Source organism: Carya illinoinensis, chromosome 1 (genome assembly GCF_018687715.1).
Source record: "Carya illinoinensis cultivar Pawnee chromosome 1, C.illinoinensisPawnee_v1, whole genome shotgun sequence".
Lineage (NCBI taxonomy): Eukaryota > Viridiplantae > Streptophyta > Magnoliopsida > Fagales > Juglandaceae > Carya > Carya illinoinensis.
In genome coordinates, this window is record NC_056752.1 from 41,023,404 (window position 1) to 41,036,962 (window position 13,559).

General features: G+C 36.6%; 2 protein-coding genes across 2 annotated transcripts; both read left to right on the top strand.

The window, feature by feature from the left end:
* The first annotated feature begins 1,902 nt into the window (after window positions 1-1,902).
* On the top strand, window positions 1,903-4,119 carry LOC122319416 (pentatricopeptide repeat-containing protein At2g36980, mitochondrial). Its single transcript, XM_043137482.1, has one exon. The coding sequence runs from the start codon at window positions 2,176-2,178 to the stop codon at window positions 4,045-4,047; it is 1,872 nt and encodes a 623-aa protein (XP_042993416.1). The 5' UTR covers window positions 1,903-2,175; the 3' UTR covers window positions 4,048-4,119.
* A 3,885-nt stretch (window positions 4,120-8,004) lies between these two features.
* LOC122299337 lies at window positions 8,005-8,674 on the top strand. Its single transcript, XM_043109589.1, has 2 exons — window positions 8,005-8,307; window positions 8,441-8,674. Exons 1-2 carry the CDS (start codon window positions 8,005-8,007, stop codon window positions 8,672-8,674), a joined length of 537 nt encoding a protein of 178 aa, XP_042965523.1.
* Window positions 8,675-13,559: the final 4,885 nt, after the last annotated feature.

Below are 13,559 nucleotides of genomic sequence, written 5' to 3' on the forward strand. Positions count from 1 at the left end.
AGCCATGCAATACTCTCGCATTATCAATCCTGGTTTATGCTATGTCACCTACTCTTCCTACATTTCTTACCTCCTCTGCTTTGTATGAATTCCTCCCAGACAGGCCAATGCACATTAGCATTAGCACTAAGCTCATTACACCACACTTGCTCTCTGAGTTCAATTGTCAATATAACAGGAGCACACCTTACTGGAAACTTGAAGCCGGAGATTTTTTGTGGGAAGCCTGTGCAATAGATTGCAATTGCTGTGGGAAAGTTTATTCCTCCGCTCTCTCTCTCTCTCTCTCTCTCTCTCTCTCTCTCTCTCTCTCTCTCTCTCTCTCTCTCTCTCTCTCTCTCTCTCTCTCTCTCTCTCTCTCTCTCAGAGGAACGGTTGGGAATGGCAATTGATTACAAGCATACACCGCAGTAACCTTGCTCAGAAGAATCTCATGGTCTTTTTGTTACTCTATATATCCATCCTCTAAACCAACTTAGAAGTTCAGATTCTCAAAGCTTTCAAAGTTTTATGATAGTGGAAACCTTCCGTGATTTCCAGCCACCATCTCAAGTTCTCAACACCTATTAACAGCACACCTTATTCACGCCAAATACCATTAAGATCGAACCAGCTTTTTAACATGAAATCTCCCCATACTTTTAAAATCTCTTTTGCTATAGGTTATTTGTTCAGAGACTCCTACCCCTCATAATTTTCATTTTAGTAATACTGAAATGGTAGTATTATCTTGATTTTTATTTTTGTAAAAATAAAGTAATGTGGAAATGTGTAACCTCATCATTTCAACTAGCATGTCCTATCATTGCCACACATCTATCATTCATAGGAAATGTAGGCTGTAGCAAGCACCAGCCCGCAAGGAATAAATTGCAGTCACTACTGGTCCACGAGTAAGGAATCACCTCAGAAATCTCCTAAATTTCAATTACTTTTACCATATAACGTCAAAGTTCTGACTTGATAGCATTGTTTTTGGTACTGTATCGTACATGTCGGTATATTCTGTACAGGTCACTAGACCGATACAGGTATGATACATGTTTCGTATTGACTGAAATACTTATTTCAGTTTGTACCAGCTAGTATTTCGGCCTTTTATCTTTTTTTTTTTAATTTTTTTAAGCTATAATCTCATTTTTTGACCTTTAATTCATACTAGACTATTTATAATTTATATATAAATATGTATTCATATACAATATATTCATATATAGACTGTTATTTTGAAATATAATTTATATATATATATATCGATTATTTCGAAACGATATACGAAATAGTACCGGTACTGAAATATTTTATTCCAGTACCTTAACTGGTACGACATTCGGTACGGTATTCAAAACATTGCTTGATAGTCCAACTCAAAGCAAGATGCATTTCTTCTAAAAAACAAAAAACAAAATGCATTTAATTTTTTTTTCCTCCCATACTGGGGTTAAACAGTTGAGGGAAAATTCAAAATATAACTCTCGTTTATAATATTTTAAACAAATATATATATAAACAAAAACTAAGGCTAGGTTTGGCAAGTGAAATAATCTCGGACTACTTTACTACTATTTACAAATAGTTCATTATTATATATAAATTATTTGATTGCTTTTTTATTACTATTCATAATATTTTATATTACTATTCACAAATAATTTGAGATTAACTTAACATTCAAATATAGCCTAAAAACATGCTGTCCCTAGTAGCGGCCATAGGCAGTGGCCACCAAGACTGCCACTAATTTTCAACTTTCTTAATTTTTAAATAATTTTAAAATTATTTCATATTTTAAAAAATTATTAATAACATAAAATATCTTAAAACCTAATCTAAAACTTATCTTACAATTATTCACAAACAAATCTCACAAATTTTAATCTCATTTTACATCCATGGCCTATAGCGTAAATTTCAGGCAAAAAGGCAAGGAAGAAAACGAAAACTAAGGGACGAAAATATAAATGCGTGAATGGTGTGAGCTGTTTCCGTAACCGGGCAAAAAGGCCTAGCGCTATCTCCTCACCACGCCAGAGCGCCCTGCTGTTGTTACTCACAGAGTTTACGAGTGAGATTGGCCTCATTACAGAGGCGAATGAGAGATTCGAAACTCCTAACCGCATTAAAAAATGACTCGCGTACCTTAGCATGGTTCTTTGAATTGTGAAATACAATGATATGCACTCCGATTTGTTCCGTATTACATCTAAGATCGCCGACCTTGCCCGAACGGGTCGAATTAAATGCGCTCGGAAACTGTTCGACGAGATGTCCCACAGAGATACAGTCGCTTGGAACGCAATGCTCACTGGCTATTCTCAACTGGGTCTTCACCAAGAAGCGCTGTCTCTTTTCGGCCACATGAGAATCGCCAACACCAAACCCGATCATTACTCGTTCACCGCAACTTTGAGTGCGTGTGCAGCTGCGTGTGACCTTACATACGGAATAAAAGTCCATGCTTTGGTTATTGTTTCAGGTTTCCGAACTTCATTACCCGTTGGTAACTCGCTAATTGACATGTATGGGAAGTGTTCGAGTACTTCTAGATCTAGAAAAGTTTTTGAAGAAATGCAAAGCAGGAATGAAGTAACATGGTGCTCACTCTTGTCTGCGCATACAAATTCTTGTCAATTCGAGCCTGCTCGTGAAGTGTTTTACACGATGCCGAAAAGAGTAGAAATCGCTTGGAATATTATGATTGCTGGTCTTGCTCGATGTGGTGAAGTTGAATTATGTTTGAATTTGTTTAAAGAGATGCGTGAGAGTTTGTGCTGGCCAGACCAGTGGACATTGAGTGCACTCATGAATGCGTGTTCTGAATCATCTGAATTCTCATACGGATGCATGGTGCATGGAATTATTATTAAGACTGGCTGGATCTCTGCAGTGGAGGCAAAGAACTCAGTTTTAAGCTTTTATGCTAGACTAGGTTGCCAGGATGATGCTATGAAGGTGTTACAGTCCCTCGAAACGCTAACTCAGGTTTCTTGGAATGCGATCATTGATGCCCAAATGAAAGTAGGGGATACCCAGGAGGCCCTTCTTGTTTTTCAGAAATCGCCTGAGAATAATCTAGTTTCATGGACATCTATGATCACAGGGTACTCACGAAATGGGCACGGAGATAAAGCTCTTCAGTTCTTTGTCGACATGGTGAGAAATGGTGCTCAGCCTGATGATTTTTCATTTGGTGCAGTCCTTCATGCATGTTCTAGCCTGGCAATAGTAGGGCATGGTAAAATGGTTCATGGTTGCATAATTCACTCCGGTTTCCATGCTCATGTCTACGTTGGCAACGGGTTGATTAACATGTATGCTAAGTGTGGTGATTTAGAAGGGTCAAGCCGTGCATTTAATGAGATTCTTAACAAGGACCTGGTTTCTTGGAATGCAATGTTGTTTGGATTTGGATTACATGGACGCGCAAGCCAAGCTCTATTGCTTTATGAACAAATGGTAGAATCTGGTGTAAAACCAGACAAAGTAACTTTCATCGGCCTGTTGATGACTTGCAGTCACCTAGGGCTAATAGAGAAAGGTCGCTTTTTCTTTCAATCAATGGGTTCAGTTCATGGGATTTCTCATGAAATGGATCATGTGACATGCATGGTGGACATGCTTTCCCGAGGTGGATTCTTGGCAGAAGCAACAGAGTTGGCTAATATGTACACAGGAACAGGGAGTACGGAAACCTGCTCGTCTGAGGTTCTGCTTGGAGCATGTCATGCGCATGGGGATGTAGGTTTAGGGACATACATTGGGGAAGCTTCAAAGATCTTAGATTCTCAGAAGGAGGTAGGTTATGTGGTTTTGTCAAATCTGTATTGTGCAAGTGGGCAGTGGAAGGAAGCAGAGATGATTAGAAAGGCAATGTCGGATCATGGTGTGAAGAAAACGCCTGGTTGTAGTTGGATTGAAGCAAGAAACAAGGTAACTACTTTTGTTGCTGGGAGCCATTCACATCCATACCTGCAAGATATCTGTAAAATATTGCACATCCTTGAATTTGAAATGAAAAATCCATCCTTTATTGGTTTTGAAAATTGAAAGATTTCGGATTGTAGGATCAACATGTTGAAGCATACATCGAGTAATAGTAGCTAGTGAAGGATTATTATTCGCCTTTTTCCTAATCCTAACTTCTACTACTCTTTTGAAGGATAAGATGAAGCATCATGCTATTGCTAACCTCTCATGGTAACTTATATCGTACGGTTTGAATTAGAGAGAAAAATTATAGTTTTAATAGAAGTGGGAGTGCTAATTCGTGTTCCGTACTCGTATTATGTCAAGTTATGAATATTTAACTATATGACTTAATCCGAACATGATCTGTTTAATTAAATAGGCCAAACCTTAAAACCCTAACATGATTAATATAAATAATAGGTAACACGATATAACTCGTATATATAATCCGCTTAATAATTAATCATAATTGGATTAGCACAACACAACCAGTGTTAACCCGTTCCATGCAAACAAGTTCAACTTACTTATACAACCTATTTGACTTGATTAATATAATTTAATAAGAAAATTAATATCTAAAATGTTTAGTAGCTACATTATAGTTAATGTCTTCAAAATATAAGACTACATAAAAAAATGTCACTATTTTTAAAATCAACCTTCAATAATATCAATATTATAATCCAAATAATAACAAAGCATATTATAATTGTAATTTCAAATAAAATTTAAGTAATTATAGATTAGTCAGGTTGATTCATTTATTAGTCATATCTTATATTGTCGATATGTTTTAACCAAAACTCATTTATATCTGATTTAAATCTATTTATTTTGTGTCATATTTATATTGGGTTGACAAATTATATCACATATTGTAACTCCTAATAAGAGAGGATAGTTTGACAAATTATATTGGGTTGACAAATTATATCACATATTGTAACTCCTAATAAGAGAGGATAGTTTGACAGGTGGGTAAAGTTTAATTAATCCCAATGATTATAATAATCTGGAAAAGTATAAATCATTCCTAAATTACCACAAAGTCGGCATTTTACCATTTGCGCCACTTCAAGATTTAATAATTGAGTTCATGCTACAAAACACTATATTCTCTCATTGCAATTCAATGTTCATATAGCCATATATTGATGTAAACTACAGCTTGTATTTCAAATCAGGAATTAAATAAGAAAAAAGCTTCAAACCGGACGTAATGTATTTTGCATTTTACACCCTTCAATAAAAAATATGTACATGTAGGGAATTTCCTTGTTTTACCATAGATTCGAGTTAAGGCTACGCTATTCTCCTCTCCTCTCCTCTCCCTTTTCCCTTTCTCTTCTCTCTTCTACCCCCTCCTCTCCCGTTCAAGTCGATAATCTCTCTCGACAGATCCCGTCGTCGATCTCTCTCTCTCTCTCTCTCTCTCTCTCTCTCTCTCTCTCTCCAATTTCGTCGTTGTCACAATCTCTCTTTTCCAATCTCCGACGTTATTGTTTTCTTCATATTTTAGGTTTTTTCTTTACAGAACACCCTTCAGATAAGAAGCGTACGAAGAATAGATCAGAGGGTATAACTCTGGAACTCATAATCAAACAATTAGGGCAACCAAGTTTAAGCTAACTCAAGTGAAACTTGGTGAGTTTGCTATGTTTGGTTTTTACTATTCAAGGCAACTGCTATTGCTCAAATGCAGGATGACCCAATTGGATTTTCTTCAGCGAAATGGTTTCTTTATTGTTAAATGATTTACTTCAATCGGTATATCTCATTCTAATAAAGAACCAAAAGACGTAAACACTCTTTTGTTGTGTCTTACCTCTTAAACTCTTGTGGGTTGTCCACAAAATCCGCTATTTTAGCACCACAAAGGTCACAATTTCAAACACCAAAGAAACCAGATTCATTGTTTCATTTTCTCAAAGAAAATGGGTTCACCAACAACAAAATTAGTATAATGATAAAGAGACAAAGTACACCATAACAAAACAAAAAGAAAAACAAGAAAATACACTTACAGAGCAATAAAATTATAAATACACTTCGGATTCGGCTTGAGGAAAGCGAGGGAGAAAGAGGGGAGAACTAGACCTTTGGATTTGGAGGAGAAAGAGGGGAGAAAGAGAGATTGACAAAGGAGGAGAGGGGAGAAACAGACATTGGTGGCGGCAGAGATATTGCAGATACAACATTTCATTCCTACAAACAGATCTATTTTTCATTTGCTATAACACATGCATGTCAAATGTTTAATGGATGGTGTAAATTCACTATACTCACTGGGTACCGGCTCCTAGGCGCATTCATTAAATAATCACATCCGCTTTCCATAATTTAATACTCGTAGTACAAAATGAGTGATAGTTTAAGTGTAATACTTAATTTTTTACAATCATATGACCAACTTCAATTAGGGTGGCTACCTGTCTTAAACAAGCGAGTAGCAATCTTCTGTCCCTACCCCTGTCCCACCTAGTCGAGGTCGCAATTTTATAACCCACTCCCTGCCTCCTGAGCAATAGGACAAGTCGCCCAATCTATCTCAACCCAACATTCAAAAACTATTCAACCAAACCAAAATTTTACAAATACAACAAATAACCAATATGAAAGATGGAATGGAGCTTGTAAATTTGGATAGCAGTGTTATCAGTTAGGGTCAGTTTTTACAAGTAAAAGCTATGGTGGACATTACAAAACCTCTTGAAAGGGGGAGGTTTTTAACCATCGGTGATACAAAATATTGGATACCCCTCAAATATGAAAAGCTTCCAAATTTTTGTTATCATTATGATATGATTAAACATCCTTCTAGTCGCTGTGAAAAGTTGAGTAGAGAAAAGCTACCCGCAGTGGATTTGATCAGCAATATGGTTTTTGGTTGAGGGCAAGCACTAAGAAGTCATTCACTGCCCCTCTTCAAGCAAGTAAGATGTAGTCCGCTGGTGGTTCATCGGAGAGAGGCCGACGAGATGATTCTGATGGGTCCTAGAAACGGTCAGGCAATTATGGAAAGGCTTCTTTTGAGGCTAAAATCTTGGAAGGTAATAATGGAAATAACTCCATAAGGAATGGGGTGATATTCTCGAATGTCAGTTTCACTAATAAAGGGGTTGGTGACTTGAATGGGATTGGTGCTTCTCAACTGAATATGGAAAGAATGGAAGAAAATAAAGGAGTTTCTGATTTGGTAATTGTTGGTCCCGTGAAAGGAATATTCTCCGAGATCACTGATTGTGATGGAACACTTTTAGCAAATCTCTCTAGAAATAAAGGACAACCTCATAATGGCCATGTCAGCAGAAATAGATCTATTGGTACTAGAGGGGTGACTCATCATAAGACTTGGAAGAAAAGGGCTCAAGCTAGCCCATCAGGCTTAGGGGCCCAATCTTTAGAGGACAACTTGGTCATGAAGTCTAGTATGGCCTAGAAAAGAAGGTTGCCCCATGACAAAGTAGAGGCAGTTGTGAAGAGAGCAAAACAGACGAGTGAGGACTTGTTGGTGGTAGACAATAAAATGGCAGAGGCTGCTATGCAACCCTGCCAATTTCCATGAAACTCTTATGTTGGAACTGCCGAGAGTTTGGGAACTCTTGGATAGCTTGTGAACTTCACTTGCTAGTGAAGGACAACCTCACAATGGTGGTGTTTTTGTTTGAAACTAAAAGTAGAAGAGATAATGTGGAGAAGGTAAGGAGAAAGTTGGGGTTTGAGAATAGCTTCGTGGTTGACAGTGTGGGTAAAAGTGGTGGTTTAGCCATGTTTTGGACAAATGAGGTTAAAGCTGAGCTTTCTACATACTCGAGGAGTCATATTTCCATAAGGATTAGTACTAAGCCAAGTAGTCTAGTCTGGATGCTATTTGGGTTTTACGGAAACCCAGCTACAGAGAAGAGAATAGAAAGTTGGTAGCTTTTAAGACTGCTCAAGCCTGGGAGTCAAATGCCATGGATTTGTATGGGAGACTTTGAAATACTGAGTTAGGAAGAAAAGTTTGGTGCAACAACTAGGCCTTTTTCACAGATGGAAAGGTTTAGGGAAGCAATTGATAAATGTGATCTTAGTGACTTGGGCTATAGTGGCTCTAAGTTCACTTGGTGTAACAAAAGGGAGAGGGAAGAGTTTACAAAGAAGCAATTGGATAGTGCCCTTGGGAATGGTTTCCTCTCATTGCTATGCAGCAACTGTGAAGTTCATGTCCTACCTGTTCTTAATTCTAACCATTCCCCCTTATTGGTTTCCTGTGACAATGGTGAAGATGAGGTCAGAAGAACTCAGAGAATATTTAGATATGGGTCATACTGGTTTAGCAACCAGGAGTATAAGGCAATTATAGAAAGATCATGATAGGACTCTTTCAAAGGGGTGGTTCTTTAAGCAACTTCAAGTATGGACTGGATAGCTGCAGAAGTAAGTTAAGATCATGAGATCATGGGCTAAGGCTTCTGCTGGTAATTAGAGAAAGAATATCAAGCTTAAGAGTGATATGATCCAAGAGCTACAGAGACTAAACCAATATGATTTTAATGCTACAATTAAGGAGCCGCAAGTTGAAGTGGATGGTCTGCTGGCAGATGAGGAGACAAAATGGAGGCAAAGGTCTAAGCAACTATTAACAAGGTTATGCAAAAATTTTGGTGGGGAAGTTGAGGTGACAGAACCAAAACTCAGTGGTTATCTTGGAAACTATTAAGACAATAAAAAACAGTTGGAGGCCTTGGATTTAGAGATTTTGAACACTTCAATGTTGCTCTTCTAGCTAAGCAGGGGTGGAGGCTCATCCAAAACCCTCAATCCCTAGCTTCAAAAGTCTTGAAAGCCAAGTACTTTTTCAGAACAGATTTTATGCATAGTAAGGTAGGCAGTAATGCATCTTGAGGAAGAGTTTTATGGAAGCAAAGCCAGCATTGAAAGAGGGCCTCTTTTGGAGAATTGGCAATAGGGAATCAATGATTATAGGGAAAGACAGGTGGATCCCTCAACCCTCAATGTATTAGGTGCAATCCATCTTAAGTGACATATTTGCAAATTGCCAGGTTAGTGATCTTATTGAGAGAGAGACCAAAACTTGGAACTTGTCTTTGTTGAAAGATGTATTTTTAGAAACTGTAGTTTCAAATATATGCAGAATTGCCCTCAGTTGGAGTAGTAGTCCAGATCAACTAATGTGGAGATGCTCTAAGGATGGCAAGTTTATAGTGAAAAATGCATTTCACCTTCTTTGTGAAATGGACTTGGCTTCTAAGGGGCAAACCTCTTCAAGTGTGAGTGTTACTGAGAGCTGGCCACATATATGGAAGATTAAAGTTTCAAATGCCATCGAGATGCTATTGTGGAAAGCTAGTCATGAGTCTTTGCCAACAAATCAAAATCTGTGTAGAAGAAAAATAAGGGACTCTCCTTTATGTCCTGTTTGTACACTGGAACCAGAATCTATTACACATGCTTTATGGTCTTGTCCTTCAATACAATATGTTTGTGGGGTCTGTTCAATAAAGTTGCAGAAGGTAAATGCTGATTTTCAATGTTTCAAGGAATTGGTTAATTTCCTGTTTGCTGTTTTGTCTGAGGACAAAATGGAATGTTTTGTTGCTAGGGGTGCTACCTGCATATGCCGGTGCGGGGGCACCCCTTCCCCACACCCCGCCCCCGTATATGCGGGGGGATGGAATTCCATCCCGCACCTCACCCCCGGGAGGAGGGGGCGGGGGTGCCGGGGGGCGGGACGAATGTAACAGCCCGCTAGAAATTCAATTGTGAAATTTCTATTAACTTTAGGAACCTCGTGAAGACCCCATAAGTTTTCACAAATCCATTAATCGTATAGGTTTTTGTCTAACTACATAGTTAGTGTTATTATTTACTATGGTATCAGAAGTGTGTTTTTGATTATTGGAGATAGTTAGAAGTGTCAAAATGTATTATGGTTTGTGCCATTAGAGTCGGAGGGTTATTTAAGATCTTATGGCGCAATAACATTTTTTCATATTTTCGGACAAAACGTCTGTTCAAAATTGTAGATATTATTGGATAAAAATATTTTAAACTAATTTTATGGATATTATTAGATAAAAATATTTTAAGCTAATTTCGTGGATATTATTGGGTAAAAATATCTTGAATTGATTTTTGTAGATATTATTAGGTAAGAGAGTCCTACACTTCACTCTCACTCCGGGTAAGAGAGTCCTACACTTAACTCTCACTCCAGCTTCATCTCTTCCATATCTCATCCATAAGTATCTCCAGCCACCTCTCTCCACGAAATTATTTTCATTTATACTTTCAATTAAAAGAATATCAAACACTCTCTCTCGGACAGCTTTTAAGAGTTCTTTTTCACGCCAATTTCGAAGCTTTTGTAAGTGTTTTATCATAAAATCTCCTTCATATAAGTTGTTCCTTTTTGAGTCTAGTTTACATGAATATCTTATTTTCCCCATTTGAAGATCATTTGGTCAGTCAAATATTATATAAACTATAGAAAGGTCATTCTGGGAGATAAACTGGAGAATATGTTATAGTTTGGAGTTTTTGACCAAGCTAATGGATAGATATTGGTCCGAAATTTTTATGGAGTATTGTTAACATGTATATGTGAGTATTGGTTGAGGATTTTTGCATGATTAAAGGTTTTGATGAAATATTTTCTTAAATTTAGAACTTAGAAACTGGAAGAAGAAAAACAGTTTCTGTTTTGAGAAAGTTTAACTCTTTGGTGGTCTAAACCTATTCCAATGACTTTGATAATTTTATTGGAGGATCCTAAGCATCTTATATACATGTTATATTATTATTTTGAAGATATTTGATGTTAGTTTCAAAGATATGAAATTTTATGTAAAGAGATATGCAATGCCAAGTTATCACCTAATTGTCTATTATACAGAATTTATTCCGTCATCAATTTTTATCTGTTACATAATATATTCTGTCATGTATTACTGTACCTTACAAGTACGTCATGCTAAGTATGTCATCTATTACATGTATGTCAAGTTATGCAATATTCACTGTTGCAAGTATGTCATGTTAAATATGTTGTCTATTATATGTTATGCCATGTTACGAAATGTTTCTATCTCAAGTTGGTCATATATTTCAAGTTATGCTCAAGTCACGTTATGTTACGTCAGGGCTTCAGTCATTTTGTATTACAGTCACGTTTCATCTTGATTACTTATGTATGGGGTCACAGCAATTGTGGCGCATACACTACGTGAGACACAGCAATTGTGACACGTAGAATACATGGGGCTACAACAACTGTGGAGTATGTATTTAAGCAGTTAAAGAATAAGTTTCCGTAGAATACATGGGGCCACAACAATTGTGGAGTATGTATTTACACGTAGAATACATGGGGCCACAACAACTGTGGAGTATGTATTTTTCATGTTAAGTCAAGTTTGTGTAGAATACATGGGGTCACAACAACTGTGGAGTATGTATTTACACGTAGAATACATGGAGCCACAACAACTGTGGAGTATGTATTTTTCATGTTAATTCAAGTTTCAAAGCAAGTTCATGCTAAGTCAAGTTTCAGATCAAGTTCATGTCAAGTCAAGTTCAGTTCATATTTCAATTTAAGTTATGTCAATTATGCTATGTTGTACTCCAAGTTATGTTTTAATTACTTATGAATTTGATTATGCATTTATGTTTTTACTGTCATCCATGCATCATTAGCTTGTGTGGAAGTTTTTTGTTAACTTACTGAGATTTGTAATCAAATCTTACTTTAGTAGTCCCAACTACCATCCCCCGAATGGTAGATCTTGTTACAGGACCTGAAGGAGAATCAGGAGCTGATCAACTAGACACAGTTGACTAAGTGACGGTGCGACATAAATGTTAATATAGTAATTAACGTAAATTACTACTTGTACGATTGAGTTGTATCTCTAGTACTTTTTGGATCATAACCATTTTGGACTAGTGTTGTGATCCTAGTTATTCAATGGATTTTTATGTATGAAGTATGTTTTAAGCATTTGGGATATTTTCAATTTGGTGCATAGTATTGCTAAAGAAAAAATTTATCCGCTGCGAATATTACATATTGTTAACTGCATGTTAGGAATATTGCATCTTATATGTCATGAACGGGGGCATGTAACATTGTGTTGTATGTCTCGAGGCTTCAAATGTCCGTCCGATCCCAAACGGAATTTGGGGGCGTCACAGGGTGGTATCAGAGCAATACGTCTCTGGGCAGTAAATCCACATGTCCTTAGGAAATGCACCGAACATTAGGTTTGAAATTTTAGTCGTCAGTAGGCTTGAATTTCTTAAGGTATGAAAGGTAGTATGTGGTTTTAATACATATACTCGTGTGTTTCAAGAAGGGACACATGACTCGTGATAGAATACCTCGGAATCCTAAGGGAGATAACAATCAAGAGGATTAGAATTTCCCGATCGATGAAAGATTAGTTGAGGTAAACATAGTTAACGTTGATCTGATTGCAATTGATGGTAGTATTGCATTATTGTTATTTTGGAGTAAGTCAAGTCATTGGGGTTGGTAAATTGTACATTATTTGATTCAAACGAGTCATTGTTTCCATTAATTGTGGTAGTGCTCGAGAATTCAGTTTGGAAGCTGAATTGTTACCCTAGTGGTAAGAGTAACAATTTTCATTAGAAGTATTATTGTTCATACCAATGTAGATATAGAATACCTTTTAGTAATATGAGAAAGGATATGTAGGATTGATGAATGGTATTCCACATATTTGGAGAATTGTTTTAATTCTGAGAATACGATAGAAATTGTGTTTGGAAGAGTAATCTAATTAGGAGAAACTTTAACCTTAGTAGGATTCATTTATGATAATAATATTACCACGCCGCCAGTAAATGATTTCTGGCAAAGCACTATCTTTATGAATACATAGATCGATCTTCTTTTGAAGATTATTATATGGGGAGTAAAATCTTGGTCTTGAGGATTTATGTGAACATTAGGAACAAATCATTTAGAGTTAGAATAATTGATAACTCATGATGGATAGAAGAGTTATGACAATCATAAGAGAGAAAGTCTCAAGTTTAAGTTATTAACTGGTCAGTTATAGAAGTACCACCTAGGAAGATGACTGATTGTTGTGTTTATAAAGAAGTAAGTTAGTCCTAGACCAGTAGACCTTCTTGAGGTTTTTATTAATTTGAAGATTACTGAGAGTTTGGATATGCATGATTAAATGCATATTTATATGAGTCATTGGATCATGTCATATATATGAAAATCCCTGAAAGAAATAAAATGGAGCACATAAAACATTTACCAGAAGATAGAAACACAAATATGAATATTTGTGAAGTATTATTTTATTATCATAAAGCAAAATTACATAAATTTGAAGTTCTTTGCTCTTCAAAAATCTGCATGCCTTTCCTATCTAAAGGAGTAGCCACTCGAAAAGAAGAGTTAAGCAAAGATTTTAAATCTCTGTTCTCTCGCTTTACTGCTTCTATCTTCATGTTGGATTCCATAAGAAGCCTCTGAAGGATAGAAATATTCTCGTGGAGTTTGTCAACCCCACCAGTCCTGGATTGCAGTCGCTGAGAAT

Coding starts and splice junctions, on each gene's coding strand:
- LOC122319416 (XM_043137482.1), top strand. CDS start 2,176: ATGCACTCCGATTTGTTCCGTATTACATCTAAGATCGCCGACCTTGCC.
- LOC122299337 (XM_043109589.1), top strand. CDS start 8,005: ATGGAAAGGTTTAGGGAAGCAATTGATAAATGTGATCTTAGTGACTTG. Junction 8,308..8,440: donor TTAGCAACCAGGAGTATAAG/GCAATTATAGAA, acceptor GCTGGTAATTAG/AGAAAGAATATCAAGCTTAA.